At 41.5% G+C, this 23,932-nt stretch overlaps 1 protein-coding gene across 1 annotated transcript in view; it reads right to left on the bottom strand.

Annotated features, from left to right (window-relative positions):
• DNAH14 (dynein axonemal heavy chain 14) overlaps positions 1-23,932 on the bottom strand; it is a 468,480-nt gene that overhangs the window by 93,341 nt on the left and 351,207 nt on the right. Inside the window, 7 exon segments of the mRNA XM_054022851.1 lie at positions 7,180-7,311; positions 10,643-10,802; positions 11,489-11,583; positions 12,071-12,196; positions 12,560-12,668; positions 15,100-15,281; positions 22,848-23,039. Of these exon segments, the coding sequence (XP_053878826.1) occupies positions 7,180-7,311; positions 10,643-10,802; positions 11,489-11,583; positions 12,071-12,196; positions 12,560-12,668; positions 15,100-15,281; positions 22,848-23,039 (996 nt within the window).

The raw sequence follows: 23,932 nt of genomic DNA, 5'->3' as shown, positions 1-23,932 counted from the left end.
GTGGGGTTGAAGTCCCCGTCTTGGGAGCCCCTGCCACCCTAGTGGAAAAAGTTGCAGGGCTGAAGCCCTGACCCCACTCTGTGTGGAGCTGGCCTGAGTCCCTCTGTCTCCCATCCCACCTGTGGAGCTGGGGCTGCATGCTTCTGCGGGGCAGTGTTTGGCTCCGCGGGGAGACTAGGACCCTCATCTCAGGGTAAGGGGTCCAGGGCCAGGGGGGTTGAATAAGGGATGGGGGCAGTCAGGGGACAGGGAGCAGGGTGGGTTGGATAGGGGGTGGGATCCCGGGGATGGTGGTTGGGGCAGGGGGTCTCTGGAGGGGGCAGTCAGGGAGCAGGGGGGGTTGGATGGGGCATGGGAGTCCCACGGTCTGTCAGGGGGCAGGGGGTGGATAGGGGTCAGGGCAGTCAGGAGACCGGGAGCAAGGAAGGTCCTGGGGGGGCAATTGGGGGGGGGTCTTTGGAGGCGGTGGTCAGGGGACAAGGAGCTGGGGGGGTTAGAGGAGTCAGGAGTTCGGGGGGGCTGTCAGGAGGCAGGGGTTGGAGAGGGGTTAGGGGAGGCAGGGAGCAGAGGGGGGCTGTATGAGTCAGGAGTTCTGGGGGGGCCTGTCAGGGGGTGGGGAGCGGTTGGATGGCGTGGCAGTCCTGGGGATCTGTCTAGGGGCAGGGATGTGGATAAGGGTTGGGGCAGTCAGGGGACAGGTAGGGGGTAGGGTCCTAGGGGGGCAGTCAGGAGACAAGGAGCAGGGAGGCTTAGATGGGGAAGGGGTTCTGGGGGGCAGTTAAGGGCAGGGGTCCCAGGAGGTGGTAGTCAGGGGACAAGGAGCAGGGGAGGTTGGAGGTTCTGAGGGGGGCAGTCAGGGGGCGGGAAGTAGAAGGGAGTGGATGGGGGCAGGATGGGGGTGGGGCTAGGGCAGGGTGGGGCTCCCTGGGTGCACACCCTAATGAAATGGGCTGCGCACGCCTATGGATGTCAAGGTTGAGGATGCAGTATTGTTTCCAAGATTTGGGCAGGAACAGGTCACTAGAAACCTTAAGAAGAGTAGTTCTGATAGAGTGAAGAGGAATTAGAGAAAGGGAACTTAAAGCAGCAGTTGTGTATGGTGAGCTTGATGAGTTTACAGCTGAAAAGAGTTGAAAATTGGAAAGGGAGGAGACAGGACTGACCATTTATGAGACATCAGGGTTACTGATGGATTGAAGTTTGGAGAAGGTCTATATGGCAAGACTAGAGAGCAAGAGGGTGAGTGATGTTAAATTAGATGAGGTCAAAGAATGGGAACTTAATGGTGGAGAGATCAAAAAGAGCAGTTTTTAGTGAAGCCAAACTTGAGAGTGACCTTTTTGGTGTGTGAGGAAACTTCAAATGATCCAGGAGATTAAGGAACCACATACCAATGAGATCAGAGGAACACTTAGGAAATGAAGTAAGAGTAGGAGAGGAGTCTGGGGATTCTAGAAGTTTGATAGATACTTCTCAAACACATACTCAATTCTTACTAAATGTGAAAACAAATTTTACTTGACAAATGTCAACTACTGAGCTGCATTTACCATTTTTCTATTTCAGCTATTAAAGATGTCTTCTTGAACAATAATCCATGGTCATGTGACTGTAACATAAAACCTTTTATTCATTGGTTCTCCCAGACCAAAGTTAACTTATCTCCTTTTGAAGATCTAAGGTGTAATTCTCTGGCAGATAATAAAGACAAAGCACTTCATACACATAGGGAAGAGGATTTCAAATGCAAAGCCAAATTCTGAATTGTGAGCAATGTCAGAAGATAATGAAGTTGCAATACATATGTATTCGTTTTAATATAATTTATTCATCCTAATTAATATGTTTTAATTCCAATATCCCCTTCACCACAGTGAGAATCTGAAAGCAAAGAGCTCTAAGTGTTCCTGTCAGTGGCTGTCTCCTCAGGTGCTTCTACCTGTCCTGTTCTTCTACTCCTAACACTTCTGCTTAGTTTCTACCCTTGCTCCTTGATTTTATGTGAACCCTAGAGCCTTGTCCAACTTTAATTCCCTAGTAACGGCTTCTCCCACTCCACTCCTTTTTCTTCCAATTACCCTAATCTAATCTCCCCATACACTTCTCTTACTTCCCCATCTGACCCTTTTCCTGGCCCCCAGGCTGTGCCTATCAAATAACTTCCTTCCCACACAGACTGGCTTCACCTTTCATCTAACCTTCCATGACCATTCCACCTAAAACTCCCTACATCCTGGCTCTATTCTCCATTTGGGTCTGGATGCTCCGTTTCAGCTTCTGCTCCATCTGTTTCCCTGCCTCTAGCCACTAGCTACATACCAAACAGAATACCTGGTGAGATTCCCTCTTCTGAACATCCATTTATGAGAGGGTTAAATAAAAGGTGGTTTCTTACATTATTAAAGAATGAAAAAGGAATTAAAAAATATCATTCTCCATGTACACATACTCAACATCCCCACAAATAGGGGTCTTGAGAGGAAGATTCCACAAACTTTCCCTGATGAAGATCTTCCCACATGGTTTCATTGGGAGACAGGGTTTGAATCTCTGAAACTTACTGCAGGTGTGGACTAGACAGTAGGCAGGCTTTGTGTCTCACCTCAACTTCTTGGGAACATGGACCCAATGGAGCTGCAATGTCAGGGATTTCCCTGGTTGCAGATGCCCTGAGACCTTATTTAGAGGTTATATTACTTCTCCTGCCAAATTAACAGAGGCCTGGAATATGGACAATGCACATCATTCCCTAGAGCTGGGCCTGCTCAACGGCCTGTTTCCTCCAACCATGCAGATCTCCAGATGGACAGTCTTCCATGTAGTGCAATGGAAATGGAACTGCCTTCAGAACAGGGTTGGGGATCCTCACACAGTTCAAGGGATAAGACAGGACCCAACTGCTTGTATTACATTTTCTGTGTATGTATTTGAATATGTATGTATTACACAGACACTGAATATACACACACAATTATTGTGCTGTCCTTATGAGATAACTGTTGAAATGTTTAATCCCAATAAATATATTGTACATTCTCTTTTCACGCCATGTATATATTTCTAAAATGGAAATATTATTAGGTCTGTCGATTAATCGCAGTTAACTCACGTGATTAACTCAAAAAAATAAGAACAGGAGTACTTGTGGCACCTTAGAGACTAACAAATTTATTAGAGCATAAGCTTTCGTGGACTACAGCCCACTTCTTCGGATGCATATAGAATGGAACATATACTGAGGAGATATATATACACACATACAGAGAGCATAAACAGGTGGGAGTTGTCTTACCAACTCGGAGAGGCCAATTAATTAAGAGAAAAAAAACCTTTGAAGTGATAATCAAGATAGCCCAGTACAGACAGTTTGATAAAAAGTGTGAGCATACTTACAAGTTGATTGTGTCTATTCAAGTGACATCATCATAGGACCTAATCACATCAGCCATACCATCAGGGGCTCGTTCACCTGCACATCTACCAATGTGATATATGCCATCATGTGCCAGCAATGCCCCTCTGCCATGTACATTGGCCAAACCGGACAGTCTCTATGCAAAAGAATCAATGGACACAAATCTGACATCAGGAATCAAAATACTCAAAAACCAGTGGGAGAACACTTTAACCTGTCTGGTCATTCAGTAACAGACCTGCGGGTGGCTATATTACAACAGAAAAACTTCAAAAACAGACTCCAACGAGAGACTGCTGAGCTGGAATTGATATGCAAACTAGACACAATCAACTCCGGTTTGAATAAGGACTGGGAATGGCTGAGCCATTACAAACATTGAATCTATCTCCCCTCGTAAGTATGCTCACACTTTTTATCAAACTGTCTGTACTGGGCTATCTTGATTATCACTTCAAAGGTTTTTTTTCTCTTAATTAATTGGCCTCTCAGAGTTGGTAAGACAACTCCCACCTGTTTATGCTCTCTGTATGTGTGTATATATCTCTCCTCAATATATGTTCCATTCTATATGCATCCGAAGAAGTGGGCTGTAGTCCACGAAAGCTTATGCTCTAATAAATTTGTTAGTCTCTAAGGTGCCACAAGTACTCCTGTTCTTCTTTTTGCGGATAAGGACTAACACGGCTGCTACTCTGAAACCTGTCAAAAAATAAATTGTGATTAAAAAAATTAATCGTGCTTAATCGCACAGTTGAACAATAGAATACCAATTGAAATGTATTAAATATTTTGGATGTTTTTCTACATTTTCAAATATATTGATTTAAATTACAACACAGAATACGAAGTGTACAGTGCTCACTTTGTATTATTTTTATTACAAATATTTGCACTGTAAAAATGATAAAACCAATAGTATTTTTCAATTTACCTCATACAAGTACTGTAGTGCAATCTCTTTATCGTGAAAGTGCAACTAACAAATGTAGATTTTGTTGTTGTTACATAACTGCACTCAAAAACAAAACAATGTAAAACTTTAGAGTCTATAAGTCCACTCAGCCCTACTTCTTATGCAGCCAATCACTCAGACAAACAAGTTTGTTTACATTTACAGGAGATAATGCTTCCCACTTCTTATTTACAATGTCACCTGAAAGAGAGAAAGAGACATTCGGATGGCACGTTTGTAGCTGGCATTGCAAGGTATTTTTGCGCCAGATATGCTAAACATTTGTATGTCCCTTCATGCTTTGGCCACCATTCCAGAGGACATGCTTCCATGCTGATGACGCTCGTTAAAAAAATAACGTGTTAATTAAATTTGTGACTGAACTCCTGGGGGGAGAACTGTATGTCTCCTGCTCTCTGTTTTACCTGCATTCTGCCATATATTTCATATTACAGCAGTCGCAGATGATGACCCAGCATGTTGTTCGTTTTAAGAACACTTTCACTGCAGATTTGACAAAATGCAAAGAAAGTACCAATGTGAGATTTCTAAAGATAGCTACAGCAGTAGACCCATGATTTAAGAATCTGAAGTGCCTTCCAAAATCTGAGAGGGACGAGGTGTGGAGCATGCTTTCAGAAGTCTTAAAAGAGCAACACTCCGATGCGGAAACTACAGAACCTGAACCACCAAAAAAAAAAAAGAAAATGAACCTTCTTCTGGTGACATCTGACTCAGATGATGAAAATGAACATGCGTTGGTCTGCACTGCTTTGGATCGTTATCGAGCAGAACCCAACATCAGCATGGTATGTCCTCTGGAATGGTGGTTGAAGCACAAAGGGACATATGAATCTTTAGCGCATCTGGGACGTAAATATCTTGCAACGGTGGCTATGCACTGCCATGCAAACGCCTCTTCTCACTTTTAGGTGATATTGTAAACAAGAAGCAGGCAGCATTATCTCCTGCAAATATACACAAACTTGTTTGTCTGAGCGATTGACTGAACAAGAACTAGGACTGGGTGGACTTGTAGGTTCTAAAGTTTTATATTGTTTTATTTTTTAATGGAATGATTTTTGTACATAACTCTACATTTGTAAGTTCAACTTTCATGATAAAGAGATTGCACTACAATACTTGAGTTAAGTGAATTGAAAAATACTATTGCTTTTATTTTTACAGTGCAAATATTTATAATAAAAAATAATAAGTGAGCTCTGTACACTTTGTATTCTTTGTTATAATTAAAATCAATATATTTGAAAATGTGGAAAACTACCATTTATATAAATATTTTTGCATTTCTATTAACAGCGCGATTAATTGTGATTAAATTTTTAATCACTTAACAGACCTAAATATTATCGGTTATGTTATCATATATATTGAGTTTAGTCAAACTAAACATGCTGTAACTAATTAAACTACCCTAGTCTACTGAATCAACTGTTTATGCCAGGTGAATTTTATTTAAGAACATAACTATATTGTGCAAAACACTCTTACAGCTAAATTCAAGGCTCAAATGGCACACAACACATGCCCAAAAATGGCCTGAGTGGAATCATAAGGTATAATTTTTGTGTCCCACTCCCCAAATCTTGCAGAGTTCACACCTCACAGGTCCTCTGCAGCTGGAGCTATGGAGAGTAATATTCTAGGGTGGGACCTGGGGTCAGGACTCTATATTTTAGAGGGTGTACTCTCTGACTTGGTTTATTTCTTTAGATGTAAATAAAAATAAAAATCACCTCTGAAGTTGCAACGTATGTCTGAGATCTCTGGTAGATGTCTTCTTTTACAGAAGCAGCCTATGAGCAATCTGCATGGGGAAGTGCATGGGTCTATAGTTGGTCTGAAAACAAGTCCATTGTCTGATCTAAAAGTATTTGGGACCTGAATCTTGCCCCTCTTCTTTAGCCAGTGTTAAATTCCTATTTCTACTTTACCTAGAATTTGCTTAAAATTGAATTTCTATAAAAGATTTTTAAAAGATGTTTTTGTATTTAAAAGTGAATTTACTGGTGAAAAGTGTCTGATGGGAAGGTAGGACCCAGGGAAGGAAGGAAGGCCTAGACCTCTCTTTATCCACAGTACAGGAACAATATGGCTCCGCCAAATATATCTCAATCCTGATTCAGAGAAAGAACCTCAAAAAGACAGAAGATTGGTTTTCTGGGCTATTAAATCATAGATCTCTCTATTGAAACTCTTAACAAGACAAGAATGAAAAGATCCTGGGAAGGACACTAAGGATGGTCATAGATGTTTCAAGATTTATATATGATGAGAGAGAGTAAAGAATACATTGGTACTCAATTTATTTGGCTTTTTAATCATGCCCAGTTTCTATGAGCTTGCATAACATGGAAGTGAGATTGAGTCAGCACAGATTTTAATATTTCTGTTTTTATTCCACATTCTCTAAGGCATCTAGTTGAATTCTTGGACTATAAGTAGCATGGGTTTTACAAATTAATTTTTACCATTTCTATTTTGAGATTACTGCCTTTAGATGGATTGCACAGATATTACTAAGAACAGAATTTGGCCCATGAGCTTTATTATGGGTAACTATTTGGCTAAGAGGCTGAATCAGTATTCCAGTAGAATAACTTTCATATGAAGGTTCCTACTAACTTAAATAGCTAATTTCAGTTATTGTTGAATGCATTTGTATATGAAAGATCATTTTCTAAGAACAGATGATCATCTACCAAACATATTCTTATAGGGACTTGTATTTTACTGGGAATACTAAAAGAGTTTTCGGAAATAATGATAATTTTATTAAATAAGATACCTTTTGTACTTCATGGTAGTGATCCAAAGCTAAAATCCAGTGACACATGGAGCAACAGGCAATAGACACTAGTCCCACTTTTGATGGGCTAAAGTCAGGTGATCTTACATATCTTTTCAATTGCAGAAACACCTAAAAAAATGAATAGGTTAAATATTAGAACAATGACTTAGAGTTCCCACAGATTTGAAGAGTTATTACAGCATTCTTTATTGCTTAAGGAGAAGACAATGGAAATATTTTTGGATATTTTTTAGTTATGTGAAGATGAGAAAAAAAACACTATAAATACTTTGGGCAGGATTATGATCTCATTTTCACTGTTGTAAATCCATAGGAATTTTACTGTCTTCAGTTAGATTTACATAGTATTTATATAACAGAATAGTATCATAGAAATATACGGCTGGAAGGGACCTTGAGAAGTCACCTACTCCATTCCACTGTGCTGAAGCAGGACCCTGTAGACCTAGACATCACTGACAGGTGTCTGTCTAACCTGTTCTTAAAAACATCCAATGATACGGATTCCACAACCTCCCTTGGTAGTCTATTCCATTACTTAACTATCCTTACAGTTAGAAAGTTTTTCCTTATATCTAACTTAAATCTCCCTTGCTGAAAGGTAAGTCGATTACTTCTTATTCTATCTTCAGTGAACATGGAGAACAACAAACAGTGAACATGGAGAACAACAACAACGCCACTCCCTTAGCAGAGCCGTGTCGCCAAGAGCTGGAGCCGCCGCTGATAGCGGCCTGGGAACAGCAGCTGCCGGCACTGCCACCGCCTCCACTTCGCCCGTGAAAATTGCACAAAAATGTCTTTCTATCCTTCTCCGGAAGATCTGAAAGTGGACAAGGTAATTCAGGCTCAGACTGCCTTTTCTTCAAACCCTGCCAATCCAGCAATTTTGTCTGAAGCTTCTGCTCCCATCACTCAAGATGGAAGCCTCTATCCCAGACTATACCCAGAACTTTCTGAGTACATGGGTCTTAATGAAGAAGAGGTACATAAAAACTTGCCAATGGTTGCAAGTACACAATCTCAGGGGCAGCTGGTAACAAGACCCTCCACTGTGAATTATATGGTGGCTCCAGTAACTGGAAATGATGTTGGAATTCGCAGAGCAGAGATTAAACAAGGCATCCGTGAAATAATTGTGTGTAAAGATCAGGATGGAAAAATTGGACTTCATCTTAAATCTATAGACAATGGTATATTTGTCCAGTTAGTTTTTTTTCCTGGGGTTCTCTGCTCGGTGTCCCCGTCAGGTTCCCTTCGTTTGACCCTTTGACCACATTCCTGTCCCTGTTATTTCATTAGTTGTGCCCCGGAATCACTTGGCTTCCAGGTCCTATGGATCCCCCCCTTAGACTGGGGGGAGGTCCTTTAGCAATGGGCTTCCACCCGCCGACTTCCTGGATCCCAATAGGATCATTTTCTTTATAACAGCCCTTAGCATATTTGAAGACAGTTATCTGGTTGTCCCTCAGTCTTCTTTTCTCAGGACAAAACATACCCAGTTTTTTTAACCTTTCCTCACAGGTCACGTTTTCTAAAACTTTTATCATTTTTGTTGCTCTCTTCTGGACCCTCTCCAATTTGTCCATATATTTCTGAAAGTGCAGACACAATATTCCAGCTGAGTCCTCACCAGTGCCTGGTACAGAGTCTGTGCAAACTGTCAGGCTCTGGGTTGAGGCGGGCAGACCTGGTAGTTAGAGAGGTGGTCAAGAACAGGTACAAGGGTCGAAGACAGCCATAGAGTTGGGTCTGGGCTGAGTTAGGGAGAGGCTGTGGGTCAGAATTGGGGTCAGAGTCCAGAGACAAACCAAATCAGGATTATAGTTGGAGTCCCAATTCAGGCCAAAGATTGAAGCTGGGTGGGAGTCAGTCTGAGGGTCTGGGGGGTCAGGAGGTGGATGCAGGGCTGGAGTGGGTCAGTAACAGGGCTGGAGCACAATTGGACTAGGGTACGGACAAGGCTGAAGCAAGCTGGAACAAGGCTCAGGTAAGGCTGGGGCAGGAACTGCACCGGGGCAGGAATTGCACCAAAGGCAGCTGGAAGCAGAGGGAGTCTATAACAAAGTGAGACCGCGGTAGGGTTCCTGGCTGAGCAGTGCTGTAGCACAGACTAACCTAACATCTGGTGCCATCAGTAAAATATCTGTGCCTTGGGGTTATTTGACCCAGGCCCTGCTCAGGGATAGGCTGCTACAGCATGCCTGAGTGCTGAGTCACTGCAGGCTCTGTTGGAGGGGTGAATCTTGGCAGCTGAGTGAGCAGAGGTAGTCTGGTTGTGGGTTTGCCTCACACAAGATGAAGGCACAGAACAGTTTTTACAATTGCCATGGAGTTTAGAAAACAAAATGGAGGTTATTATTCGATATAGATGTATACTGAGTTCAAAATATCAAAGAGAATTCAGAAGTTGTATGTAGGCAGGTCCCCCAAACCATTACAACACCCCTAAACCTTGATATTAAGAAGAAAATTCTGCTGAGGGAAGTGAGATTTAAAAACTTCCTGAACAACAAAAACTTATAAAAATTTTGCCAACAGGCAACTAATCCTATCTTTTCCTAAATTAACACTAATATGTGCAAAAAAACTAGTATAATAAGCTAAAAAGAGATATATCATGGATACTAGGAAGCTCTGTTTTACAGCCACAGGCAGTGAGAAGGAAATGAGTTGCAGGTGGACCACCTCCACCTTTGATGCTCTCAATATGAGACCACAAGGACACTCAGGGTGCAGTGCAGCCCCAAACAGATGCTGGCCAAAAAAACACATGGGGAGCATGCGCACCAAAACTGAAATATATATACCAACAAGCACTCAAAGAAGAAACTACTGGTTTAATTTTTTCTAAAAGCATTACACTCATCCATTCTTTTCTACATACTGATAGAAAGGGGAGGTTCTGTGTTCCTCCAGTTCTTCATTGAGCACTAAACCAGTTGAGTTGGGGAGAAAGGAAGCTTTAAACCACCTCTGCACCTCCTCTGTTCTGTCCTCAGTCCTCATTTCAACTCAGAGCAGCCCACGAGCTAATCTAAATTGTGTCAGTTTGTAATAGCCCTCTATGGACAATTACAGTGGCACACAGCACAGTGTGCTCATGACTTTCTGTTTCCTCACCCTCCTATCCTGCCCCTGACAAGGCCCATACTTCTGGAGCTGCCAGGGAGTCCAGCATAAAGGTATTATCTCAGGTCTATGCTGGGAAGAGAAAGCCTATCTATGACAGTAGGATTCTGCAGCAGTTGTTTCTGCCTCTGTCCCCTTTGTAGCCTCTTAATCCTGCCACAGTGGCATAAAGGGGCTGCAACATGGGACTGAATCTGGCCCAAAGTTATTATACAAAATTCAGTCTTTATCAAGACAAAATCAACATCCTTTGAAGAATCCTAGAAGAAGTGAAGATGAATTATTGGGGACTATATCATCCCTTTACCTTTTCTGGTAGATTATCTTTATCCAGAGTAACCAATTTTTTGAGGAATCCTGCATCTGCAAGGAGGAGCTTTGTTGTTGCCCAACTAGGTTTTTTTTGCAGAAGAATGCAAACTGCATTCATAACAGTTAGTACAAGAGGAGGAGGATGAGTATATACTCTATAAAAACAAAGAAACATTTGAGAAATTAATAACGATCAGTTTCATACAAAATATGGTACTGTATATTTTCATTTAAATCATCCAGTATTGGCCCACCTCAAAGACAGGTTACTGGATTAGATGGTTCAATAGTCTGAACTATTATTTTAATTTATAAATTAATACTAATTGCTGTATTCTTACCAATTAGTATATAACTATACTATAAAGTACTATATTGTTATATTAATAGAATAGAGAAGAAAATAAAAACAAACCTATATTAATAGAGGAAAAACAACAGAGATCTGATGACATCATCCTTCACCCCTTTTCCCTGAGAAAGGTCTGTGTATAAAAGTGTAGAAAATGAAAATTCTGACAAGTCCCTTTTGACCCAATATAGGGGTGGTGGCTATGTCTGTGTCTTGATTTAGAAAGAGAATAAACTAACCCATAGGAACTAATTTGACACATGAAAGCATAAAGAATTAAGAGTAAAAGAGTGAGTCATCTTGAAATGTAGGCAAGATTGCATTGTTTGCACTTTCAAAATCATTTTCTTTAGTTCTGGATGTTCTGTATGGAAGGAACTCCAGTGGAAACCTTTGCTCTGTTGTGTAATTTGCCAGCATTATTGTTCCAGAACTGAAGATTGTCACTGTTCCAACTAATAGCAAAGTTTTAAAACAAAACAGACCTACCTGAGTTCTGCAATGTGAGCTTTGTCCAATGCATCTAGAGCAGCGAGGGCCTTTTCTAAAGCTGGCAATACAGCATTTAGCTCTTCAGTTGCTTGCTATATTGTAAAAAAACAAAAAACAAACAAACAAACAAACAAAACCCCACAGCCCACAGAAAAAGATTAGAGTTGGCATTTTCTTTTGGCAATATGTACTTGAACAAAACCAGTTTTCTGTACACTGTAACCACCAATAGGAAAATGTTTGTTTTGCGAGTAAGACACACAAAAAGATGATGTGTGAAGTACTAAGATGCTGTTCATGCATAGTTACTTTTCTAATCAGAATCATGCTTGAAAGAACTAAAACAGAGATCTTTCAGTTTTTATTACTTTAAATTTTATAATATGGTGAAGATTCCTTAAAAAACAATATCTATGCTGAAGGCATATGAAAATTTTTGCACTTTTTGGAACTACTTATTTTTACCCATAGATAGAACAGGATCTTGCAAGGTCGTTAATGCCCAGAGTGTTCTTAATGCTTTGTAAAAATAGGCCCATAGAAACCAAAACCTGTAAGAGACCACAAGAGACTCAGTACCCGAGCATATTCTTCCACAACTTTTGTTTCCTCAGCCATGATTTCTTCATCCTGTTTAACAAGAGTTCGAACCTGCTCCACTACTAGTGAGTCTCTATGAAGTTTTTCCACGAGTTCTTCTATCTCCTAACAGGGAAAAAAAAAAAAAAAAAAAAAAGGTTTTCCTTTACAAAACATTTTTACTGCAGAATTTCAAATACAGTTGGTGAGATGACAGAATAGTGAGAAGACTGAAACATTTCAGAAATGCATTGTGTTTTTTCTTTTTCTCATGAGCCAACCAGGAAACTGACTTTTCTTTACTGTGTCCGAATCTCCTGTCAGCCACGGAAGTGTTGAAGGAGAAAGGGTATAATGTAACTCATTGGCAAGGGTGATATAACAAGTAGGTTTTAGGTCCTGAATTTTGTGGAGAGGAGGAGGTGGAATGGGAGGTCACAGAAGATTTTTAAAGCCCACTACAGAAAGTAATTTGTAATTAAAACATACCTTTGATTTTTGCTCTATCTGAGGGCCCAGGGTAAGCAACTCTTCTTGCATTTCTGCAACCAATGATGTTGCTTCCAGAAGCTTGGTCAGACCATTGTAAAAACAAGCCCTAAAAATAAAAATTAAGTTGCAATATGCATTATCTAGTTTTGTTCTTTTATTTTATTTGTCATTAAAGATAACAGCCCAGTTTCATTCAATGGTCTATGCTAACTTCTGCTCTGGGAAAATCTGACTGAAGGGGTGGAGGGGTAGGCTTTAGCAGTGGAAATCTGCTACAACCTCCCCTCCAATGAAGGGCCCACAAAAGGCCAACACAGCCCAAATATTTGCAGTATGGGCTGGAGAGATTGTCTGGGAAGGGAATCCAGAGTTGAGCTGATTTACCACGTCCACTTAGGAATCATACCTGGCAGGGTTATTATGGGGTCCCAATAGTAAAGACGGTGTTGCAGGATAGACACAGGATTTTGGGGGTAATTTTGTTGCCCCAGGGAGAGATTAGCTTGTTCAGGGAAATATAATTTACAACTACTTCCACCTGATTGGGTGCCTCTAGTGTAACAAATGCATTTTAGGTGGTTTTTAATATTTTGAAACATCCTCTAATATATGGACAGTGTGAAGATTAAATAAAATATAAGTTATTATATATTGACTTTGGGATCTTTAGAAATAATTAGGGCTTTCAAGCGATTAAAAAAAATAATTGTGATTAATCGTGCGATTAATCGCACTGTTAAACAATAATAGAATACCATTTATATAAATATTTTTGGATATTTTATACATTTTCAAATATATTGATTTCAATTACAACACAGAATACAAAGTGTACAGTGCTCATTTTATATTTATTTTTTATTACAAATATTTGCACTGTAAAAAACAGAAGAAATAGTATTTTTCAATTCACCTAATACAAGTACTGTAGTGCAATCTCTTTATCATGAAAGTTGAACTTACAAATGTAGAGTTATGTACAAAATAATTGCATTAAAAATAAAACAATGTAAAACTTTAGAACCAACGAGTCCACTCAGTCCTAGTTCTTGTTCAGCCAATCGCTCAGACAAACAAGTTTGTTTACATTTGCAGGAGATAATGCTGCCTGCTTCTCGTTTACAATATCACCAGAAAGTGAGAACAGGCGTCTGCATAGCACTGTTGTAGCCGGTGTTGCAAGATATTTACATCCCAGATACGCTAAAGATTCATAAGTCCCTTCGTCCTTCAACCACCATTCCAGAGGATATACATCCATGCTGGGTTCTGCTCGATAACTTCCAAAACAGTGCAGATCAACGCATGTTCAGTTTCATCATCTGAGTCAGATGTCACCAGAAGAAGGTTCATTTTCTCTTTTGATGGTTCAGGTTCTGTAGTTTCCACATCGGAGTGTTGCTCTTCTGAAAGCATGCTCCACACCTCATCCCTCTCAGATTTTGGAAGGCACTTCAGATTCTTAAATCATGGGTCTCTGCTGTAGCTATCTTTAGAAATCTCACATTGGTACTTTCTCTGTGTTTTGTCAAATCTGCAGTGAAAGTGTTCTTAAAACGAACAACATGCTGGGTCATCATCTGAGACTGCTGTAATATGAAATATATGGCAGAATGCGGGTAAAACAGAGAGCAGGAGACATACAGTTCTTCCCCCCCAGGAGTTCAGTCATAAATGTAATTAACGCATTACTGTCCTCTGGAATGGTGGCCAAAGCATGAAGGGACATATGAATGTTTAGCATATCTGGCACAAAAATACCTTGCAATGCCAGCTACAAACGTGCCATGTGAATGTCTGTTCTCGCTTTCTGGTAACACTAAATAAGAAGTGGGCAGCATTATATCCTTTAAATGTAAACAAACTTGTTTGTCTGAGCAATTGGCTGCACAAGAAGTAGAACTGAGTGGACTTGTAGGCTCTGAAGTTTTACATTGTTTTGAGTGCATTATGTAGCAAAAAAAATCTACATTTGTAAGTTGCACTTTTACGACAAAGAGATTGCACTATACTACTTGTATGAGGTGAACTGAAAAATACTATTGGTTTTATCATTTTTACAGTGCAAATATTTGTAACAAAAATAATATACACTTTGATTTCAATTACAATGCAGAATATAATATATATGAAAATGTAGAAAAATATCCACAATATTTAATAAATTTCAATTGGTATTCTATTGTTTAACAGTGTGATTAAAACTGCAATTAATCGCGATTCATTTTTTTGAGTTAATCGCATGAGTTAACTGTGATTAATTGACAGTCCTAGAAATAATATCAGGTAACTTCGCATATAAAATTATGCATGTTAAATGGATAATTGTGCATGCAATCACTCTTACACATCTGTATTCTATTGCACAATATTAGTGCATACATGCTCATAGATTTTACAAGGATATTTTAGGTGTCCAGTTTTGAAAATTTGACCCATTGTGTTTGGTTTTGATATTTTGCTCCTTTGAAGCAGGATATTTTATGTGGCTGTACATTGCAACAGAGCACAATGGGAAAATGTTATTAATTTCTCACCTGTTAAACAGACTTTTCTTTTTTGTGCTCTGTAATATGCTTAAAAAGGTGTCTATGAATTGCAAATAGCTATTAGGAGTGATGTAGTAGTGCCTTTTAGTTTCCTTCAAATATTTCTCCATTGTTGTAGATGCACTTTTGTGGATTTCAACACATACCTGGGCAACCATGTTTGTTAAGTTCTGGAAGACAACATGATTTTAAATAAATATGAAAAAATAAAATCTTCATATGTTTGAAGTTATAGTATTCATTTTTGTTTATATTTTGGTTCACGTAACATTGTTAAATACACAGGAAATAATAAATTAATAAAATGATGCTTATTAATATTAATTAATTAATACTTATTATATTAGTATTAGTTGTAATAATAAAACAAAGTAATCAAATAATGTTTCATATACTGGCATGCAAAGTTAATAGAAAATTAAAATTATGTACCTGTAACCAGAATTCTTTGAGATGGACTTTGGATATCCCCACTGAGGGGATGTCCTAGCTGATACAACTTAGGCAATGAAACCTTCTTGTACAGTGTCTCTTAGAGTGATCATGTGTTCTTCCTACCCCTCTCCTCTGTTCCTGGATATTCTCTGGGTGAAGCTATAAAAGGGAGCATGACACCCTCTACCACCTCAACTCCTTCCACCACTTCCCCAGAGCCAAGTTTTTATTAGGACTCCAAAGAAGATAGGAAGGTGGGCAGGGAATGTGAATATGCAGAGTCTACCTCAAGGAACTCGAGTTACAGGTTACTAAACTTCATTCCTTCTTGGACAGTCCTCTGAATACTCCCACTCACAGGATAATTTGGCAAGCAATACCCCAGGAATGGATCGTGGGACTTGGCGTCCTAACTGAATAGAGAATGAAGTTGTGCCCTACCAAACTAAGTGTCTGATCTACACAATAGATTTAGGGAATAGTGTTTTGTAAATGTATATATAGAGCTCCCTGTACCAGCCTTACGGATCTCAGCAATTGGAACATTTCTAAGACATGCCATAGCAGTAGCCATTGCTCTGGTCCTAACCCCAACAATGGTCTGTCCAGCAGTCATCCGTACCTCTCATGGCTCATGTAATATGGACAGCAGTACGGTCACAGACTCTGACAATGACAGTGAAAAAGATGCCAGTGTTTGGAACGTGGGTGTTTCCAAGTGGTCTTACATTCATCGCTTAGTCAGATCAATCATGAACATGCAGCTTGCATCCCAACACCATACACAACCAAAAGGAATGTGAAAGAGATTTAACATCAAGGCACTTCCAAAACAAACTAGTTGCGAGACTTTTCAGCAACACCTCATTGAGATGCTCTCTGACTTTCCTGACAACATCTATGACATCTAAACACATTGGGAGGAATACAAGACCATTATTCACAAGGCACGTGCTGAATCAACTGGATAGTGCACTCACTACCATAAGGATTGGTTTGATGAGGACAACAAGGAAATCATAGCACTTATTCACTAGAAGAGAAGCACATTTTGCACTTGGCAAAATGAACCCTCTAATCAGCAAATACCAGAGACTTATCATTGGCTTAAAGCTGTGTTCAAAGGAAGCTGCGTGACATCAAGAATCAGTGGTGACAAGCAAAGGCCATGGAGATGCAGAATTTCGCTGATCAGCATGACATGAGAGTTTTTTTCAAGCAACAAAAGCCATGTACATTCAAATGGCACAATCCCTCTGCGATCCCAGGACAACTCCACCCTTCTTAAGGACAATGGCCTTCAAGCAATGTTGGAAGGAACATTTCGAGACTCTATTGAACCGTGAATCTGAAGTCTCAGCTGCCAGCATTGAGTCCATTCCTCAGCATCCAATAATAGAACCTCTTGCTACTCCCCGCCATCTTCTGAGGAAGTTTGGCAAGCCATCACTCAGACAAGAAACAACAAGGCACCAGGCCCAAATGGCATCCCTGGGAGGTTTTCAAAGGTGGTAGAATAGCATTTGTGCAAAAACTGCATCAACTTTTTGTTAGAATTTGGGTTAATGAGGAAATTCCATCCGACCTAAAGAATGACCATATTGTGACAATTTTTAAAAAAGGGGACAAGTCAATGTGCGGGAGTTACCGAGGTATTGCCTTCCTCTCTATTTCTGTCCTTGTTTGATTTAGTCATGGGTATTTTTAGTAAAAGTCATGGACAAGTCACAGGCAATAAACAAAAATTCACGGCCTGTGACCTGTCCGTGACCTGTACCATATATACCCCTGCCTAAATCTTAGCTGGGGTGCTGCTGCTCTGGGAGAGTGGGCCAGGGGACAGCTGCTCAGGAGGGAGCCCGGGGGCGTCCCCAGGGCCAGCAGCACCAGCTGCCGGTGACTGCTGAGCAGTGGCTGTTCTGGCTGCCCCCGGTGATACCTCCCCCACTGCTCCAGCTGCCCCTGGAACTGCTGCTCAGGCAGTCCCCAGGGCCAGCTGCACCAGCCGCTGTTCAGGCGGTCCTCAGGGCCAGCTGCCCGGGGACACCTGAGCAGTATCCGGTGTGGATGGCCCTGGGGCAACTCTGGCAGAGCTGCTCCAGCTGTGGCCGGTGTGGCTGGCCCTGGGGCCAGCTGCGTGGGTGGCCCTTGGGCCAGCCACACTGGCTGCTGCAGAAGTCATGGAAGTAGTGGAAAGTCATGGAATCCATGACATTCACATCCTCCGTGACAGACACAGAGCCTTATTTATGGCATTTATTGACCTAAAACCTTTGATTTCATCAATCATGAAGCATTATGGAAGATGCTGTTTAGGTTCAGTTGTCCATTGAAGTTCATTTATGTTCTCAGGCTACTTCATGATGCGATGACCCCCACTGTCCTCTGTAATGGGTTGGAGATGGACCCGTTCACCATCTGTACTGGTGTTAAGCAGGGTTGTGTTATTGTCAAAACAATTTTTTCCATCTATTTTACTGTAATCTTGATTCTCATTCATGATCGCCTTTCTTCTGGAATTGGGATTGAGTATCGCATGGACAGTCAGCTCTTCAATCAATGATGTCTTCATTCTAAAACTAAAGTAATCAGGATTGTTATTACTGACCTTCAGTATGCTGACAACTATGCTATCTTTGCTCAGACTGAGGTTGACTTGCAATCCGTCCTAGATCTCTTCTCAGGAGCCTATCATAGCTTGGGACTTTCCTTCAAGAATGGGAAGACGAAAGTGCTCCCCCAGCCTGCCCCCACACTAGTTGCCCCCATTCTCCCACAAATTGTCACCAGTGGTGAACCCCTGGAAAGCTGAGCATTTCCTTACCTTGGTAGCCACCTCTCCCAGACAGCCAATCTCAATGTAGAGATTGAACATAGCATCCATTGTGCCAATGTGTCCTTTGGAAAGTTACTCCATTGTGTCTTTACTGACAGAGATCTGCAGATGGAAACTAAGATCCTGGTCTACAATACCGTAGTCATCTCTACACTTCTTTATGGGTGCGATACATGAGTGACAAACCGAGGCCTTCTTAAGCATCTGGAGTGGTACCAACAGTGCTGCCTTAGGAAGATTCTCCATATCAGATGGGAAGACCATCACACCAATGCCAGCATTCTCTCTGCAGCTAACATCACCATGTTGAGGTGAAGATTAGGAATAGGGCTCCGTGTCTGTCATGGAAGTCACAGATTCTGTAACTTTCTGTGACCTCCCTGACTTCTGCAGCTGCCAGTGTGGAGGACCCCAGGGCCGCCCAAGCAGCTGGCCCTGGCACCAGCTGGTCAGGTGGCCCTGCTGGAGTGGCTCCATAGCCAGCCACACCGGCCACTACTGGAAAGGCCCTGGGGCCAGCTGCACTGGCCGCTGCTCAGGTGGCCCCAGGCACCTGGCCCCGGGGAGCGCCTGAGCAGCGACCGGTGCAGCTGGCCCTAGGGACTGCCTGAGCAGTGGCCCCGTGGGTGACCAGGGCAGCGGCAGGTGAGCGGCCCCTGGCAGTAGTCCCAGGGGTGGGCGGAGCAGCGGGGGGTGGATGGCCCTGGGGGCATGCCCCCTCCCTGAGCAGCGACCCCCCCAGCTAAGATTTAGTTAGTGGTATTTATAGTACAAGTCATGCACAGGTCACAGGTTGTGAATTTTTGTTAATTGCCCATGATTTGTCCATGACTTTTACTAAAAATACCCATGACTAAATCATAGCCTTAATTATGAAACATCAGTTTAACTGGGCTGGTCATTGTGTGTGGATGGCTGATACTTGTCTTCTGAAGTAAGTCTTCTTTTCTCAACTTAGTGATGGTAAGAGGATCTGTGGGGGACAGAGGAAAAGCTACAAGAACACCCTGAAAGTATATTTTAAGAAGGGAGGCATTGCACCAATTGGGAAGAGCTGGCTGGCAATAGACTGCAATGTTGTTGCATCATACATCAAGCCTCAGCCTGTTTTGAAGAGAATTGCCTTGCTCAAGTGGCTGAGAAACGGCAGAGGAAGAAGGAAAGGGTACAGCATTCTGGCCAGAAGTTGTGCTCTTTTCAAGCAACCACCTGTCACATATGTGAAAAAAAAAAAACCACAAAAAGCACAAATTGGACTCCTTAGCTATCTTAAGTTTCATCAAGGACTTTTCCCCTGGCAGACATCATCCTTGTATCAAGGGATAGCCCGACGATGGCCTAACCCCATCCTGGGGAGGAATGGATGCTATCTTTAACATTTTTCCATACATTGTCTAACCCAGGGCTTTGAAGCGGAGCCCGGAGCTGAAGTGGAGCAATTCAAAAATTTGATTGCTCCAAATCCCTGGTCTAACCTATCTAGATAATGATTGTGAAGAGGTAATATGACCTTTAGGGTTGTCAGAACATGAAATAAAGAGATTGGGAGACTTACAAAATTACTTAGTCCTATTAAGATACTATGGTAAGCTAAAGCAGGGGTTCTCAACCTTTTTCTTTCTGAGGCCCCCACAACATGCTATAAAAACTCCATGGCCCACCTGCAGCACAACTGGTTTCCTGCATGTAAAAGACAGGGCCGGCATTAGGAGGTAGCAAGCAGGGCAATAGCCTGGGGCCTCACGCCAGAGGGGCCCTCCATGAAGCTGAACTGCTCAGGCTTCAGCTTCAGCCCTGGGTGGTGAGGCTCAAGGCCTTGGACTTCAGCCCCATGTGGTGGGGCTTCAGTTTTCTGACCTTGGCCCCAGCAAGTCTAATGCTGGCCCTACTTGGTGGACCCCCTGAAACCTGCTCACGGCCCCTCAGGGGGCCCCGGACTCCTGGTTGAGAACCCACTGAGCTAAAACACTCTTAGTGTTTAAAGTATACATCTTTGAGTCTTATTTAAGCATGAAGTCTAGGGAAGTGTGACACAGAGGCCCATAGGTGTCAACTGGCAAAGGGTTCATTGTACTTTAAGAGCAATTCCTACCTCAGACCTGACAAACTCACTACACTAAATACACTGCTTTTATGGTACTTATCCATAAAGGGAAACAGGTGAGGTTTCTACCAAATACTTGTAACTTACGGATACTCCTAATCATTTTGAGATGTGCATATAGATAATATTTAAGGAATAATGTATCTATATATTGAAAATTTAGCCCCTATGGCCTTGGAGTGAAAGTGAGTCACCGAGGACTAATATGTCTCTGTGATGGCCCATTCAAGTGGGAGGGAGCTGTAACTCCTCCCTGGCTAGCTGATTATGTAATTATTACTCAATTGTCTATTTTTGCACCAACCCAATTCGTGTCATCTGAGATCTCTATCAGAGATTTTTTTATGATTTCTTCCAGGTCACAATAAGTATTAAACAGTGTAGGGCAAAGACTAGACCCTTGAAGGACCCCTGGAACTACACCACCTACTCAAAGATGATTCCTCATTTACAATTAATTTTTTCCCCAAATACAGAACAGAAATATTTATTGAATACTCCTACCTTTTTGCATTATTATTGATCATTCTATCATTTCCATCTAGTAATGGACCAATACCATTCTCAGGATTCTTTTTGTTCCTAATATATTAAAAACCTCCTCCTATCTTTAACTTTACTGGCAATAGATTTCTCCTTGTGTCCCACTGCTTCTCTTTTTATAGGCTTGCCTCCGGAATGTTTGGGAAAGTGGAGGAGAGGGGGTTGGAGGAGAGCTTGAGCATTCTAAGGATATAACTATACTGCAATCTGAGGTGTTACTGCAGCATGGAAAGACATACCATGTAGTGTGATATAGTAGTGTAGATGGGGCAGCATGGGCTTCAAAGTGTGATAGCCATATGATACACACCCAGGGTCCCCAGTGTGTTTGTACAGCTTGCACTGATGCCTGTGCCACTGCATCTACACTGATACTTTTAGTCAGGATAGTGTGGGCAAAGCCAGAGCAGGTTTATCCATGCTGCTCTCACACCTTGGATTGCAGTGCAGACATACCCTCTGGGGCACTGCTATAAGAAGGTTCCACCATTTACACTGCACCAGTTGACATGTCCCATGAGTGGGAATATGAAAAGGATACCTGAATAAGAATTTCAGCTCTTGTTGCCAAGTGAAAACCTGTACAGTTTTATTACAAATGAGGACACTGAAGAATACAAAGGGTCAAATTCTGTCTTCAGTTATAATTAAGGCTGCGATTTAGACATGGAGGTCATGGAAGTCACAGAATCCGTGACTTCCAAAGACCTTTGTGACTTCAGCCAGCACCGGATGAGAGCTGTAGGGTTCCCAGGGGGGACCCCTGCCGCTCTCTACCGCCCCAGATGGCAGGGGTGATCCCCACTGCTCCCTACTGCCCCGGGTGGCGGGGGGACCCTCGCTCCTCCTGGCTGTCAGGGGGGACCCTCGCTGCTCCCGACCACCATGGGAGGCAGGGGGGACCCCCACAGCTCAGAGCCGCCAGCAGAGGGGGACTGAAGAGCTGCAAGCCCCTATGGGTGGTAGGGGCCCCTGGAGCTACCAGCCTACCCCAGCTCCCCATTTTGTCATGGATATTTTAAGTAAAAGTCCGGGACAGGTCATAGGCTTCCATGAATTTTTCATTATTGTCTATGACCTGTCCATGACTTTTACTAAAAATATCCGTGACAAAATCTTAGCCTTAGTTATAATGGTAAAAATGAAGCCAATAGATTTGCACCAATGTAAGTGAGGGAAGACTCTGACCCATCATGTTTGACAATTAGGCCCTGGAAAAATATGTAAACATATACATTGAGAATGGCAAAATTTTCCTACTCACTGTTTTTGCAAAAAATGAAAACTCACTTCACATCAATTGTAGCTTCATTACATTTTCCTTTAATGAAAAGCAGTTTTCTATAGCAAAACAGCTTTTGTAAAATTTACCATAAGCCAAGCCAAGAATTGTACATCACCATGGAAGTGGGAAAAATAATTGTACTCATTTTTGCAATGTAGTAATAATTTTATTTTATACCATCCTGACAACTGTTTTTTCTACTGCTCCCTGTTCTTGCACCTCAGCATGTAGGTCTCATTTTATATCAAATTGGTGTCTTAACAATGTTCTGACATACATTCTATGGGCCTGATTCTTTTCTCAGTTATACTGGTTTTACACCAGTTTAGCCCTATTGGCTTCAATGAAATTATTCCTGATTTGTACTCATGTAACAAGTGCAAAAATCAGGTCCAGACCTACATTATCATTTAAATCTCTGCTGAATTTGGCTCTGCAATTTCCACATTGTCTGAATCTGGTATCAAATGCACAATAAATGAAAAAGTGTTAACTACGGTTAAAAACAAAGATAAGTTCTATTATTACGCTACCTCACTGTCATCACAAATGTCTTCATGGCTAAAGTAGCTTTTTGCAACATGCAGGAGAGCTTCTTCAGGCCAGTTGTTGTACCAGTCAATGGTAGAGCAATTAACAATGGAAGGATATATCCGACAAAGTTGACGGAAGTTAAGTCCTGCAGGACTTGTCGTCAAAACAATATGAAGCTTGCTATGTACTCTCTGAAATAAAGGTTTAATTTTGGCGGGGGGAATTACAGTTACATATCTCTTTTTCCAAACCTGTTTGCTGGCTGGAATTATTTTATTAAAAATATTATGTTAAGATTACTACTTTTTACTAATGTAATGCTCTCTTTTTTAAGTGACAACAATATGGTACTAATATATGATCAACAATGTAAAAATTTACCTAATCATTTTTAAGTCACGCATTTAAGACACAGTACAAAATATTAAAATACCTAAAAGAAAAGGCAGACAGCGCAAATACTTAGTGAATTTGCTAGCTCATAATATCCTTGATCTTGCAGTCCCTACACATGCTTAATTCTTAGAGTAAATGTGAGTTACACATTCATATGGACTGTAGAATCAGACCCCAGTTGTGATGGAAATTTGTTGACATACTGTGACACCCAGTACTCCATGTTCACCCCGTTAATATGGTTATGATATATTTTGTACAAAGTATGCCTTGTGATGTATCATTTGAAAACTTATAATATGCAGAATATCACTGTCCTGTTAAGATGTGTGTAACAACACTGTGTGTAAAGCTGTAAGATTTTACTGTATGATTGTTACTGGAATATTTTGTAATTATGGGTAACATCCACAAACCAATTTCTCAAAGACACACTGGCATGCCAGCATAGTGCTAAAGCGCCATTACCTACTTAATTGGCTATTCACCAGCAGGGCGGGAAGGTATAAACAAAGAATTTACATTTCCTTCCAGAAACTTTTCAAACTTTTCAAACCTCACATACACGGGATACTGTTTGTCTGTACCCCAGTGGGACTAATCCTCAAAGAGGGGAGTGGGATATAAGAATGGGAGACAGTGACCTCCACCTTACCACTTCCCCTCCATCTCTATTGATGGCAACTAC

The sequence above is a fragment of the Malaclemys terrapin genome, chromosome 3 (assembly GCF_027887155.1).
Source record: "Malaclemys terrapin pileata isolate rMalTer1 chromosome 3, rMalTer1.hap1, whole genome shotgun sequence".
Taxonomy (NCBI): domain Eukaryota; kingdom Metazoa; phylum Chordata; order Testudines; family Emydidae; genus Malaclemys; species Malaclemys terrapin.
This window is presented reverse-complemented; position numbering and strand designations above follow the sequence as displayed.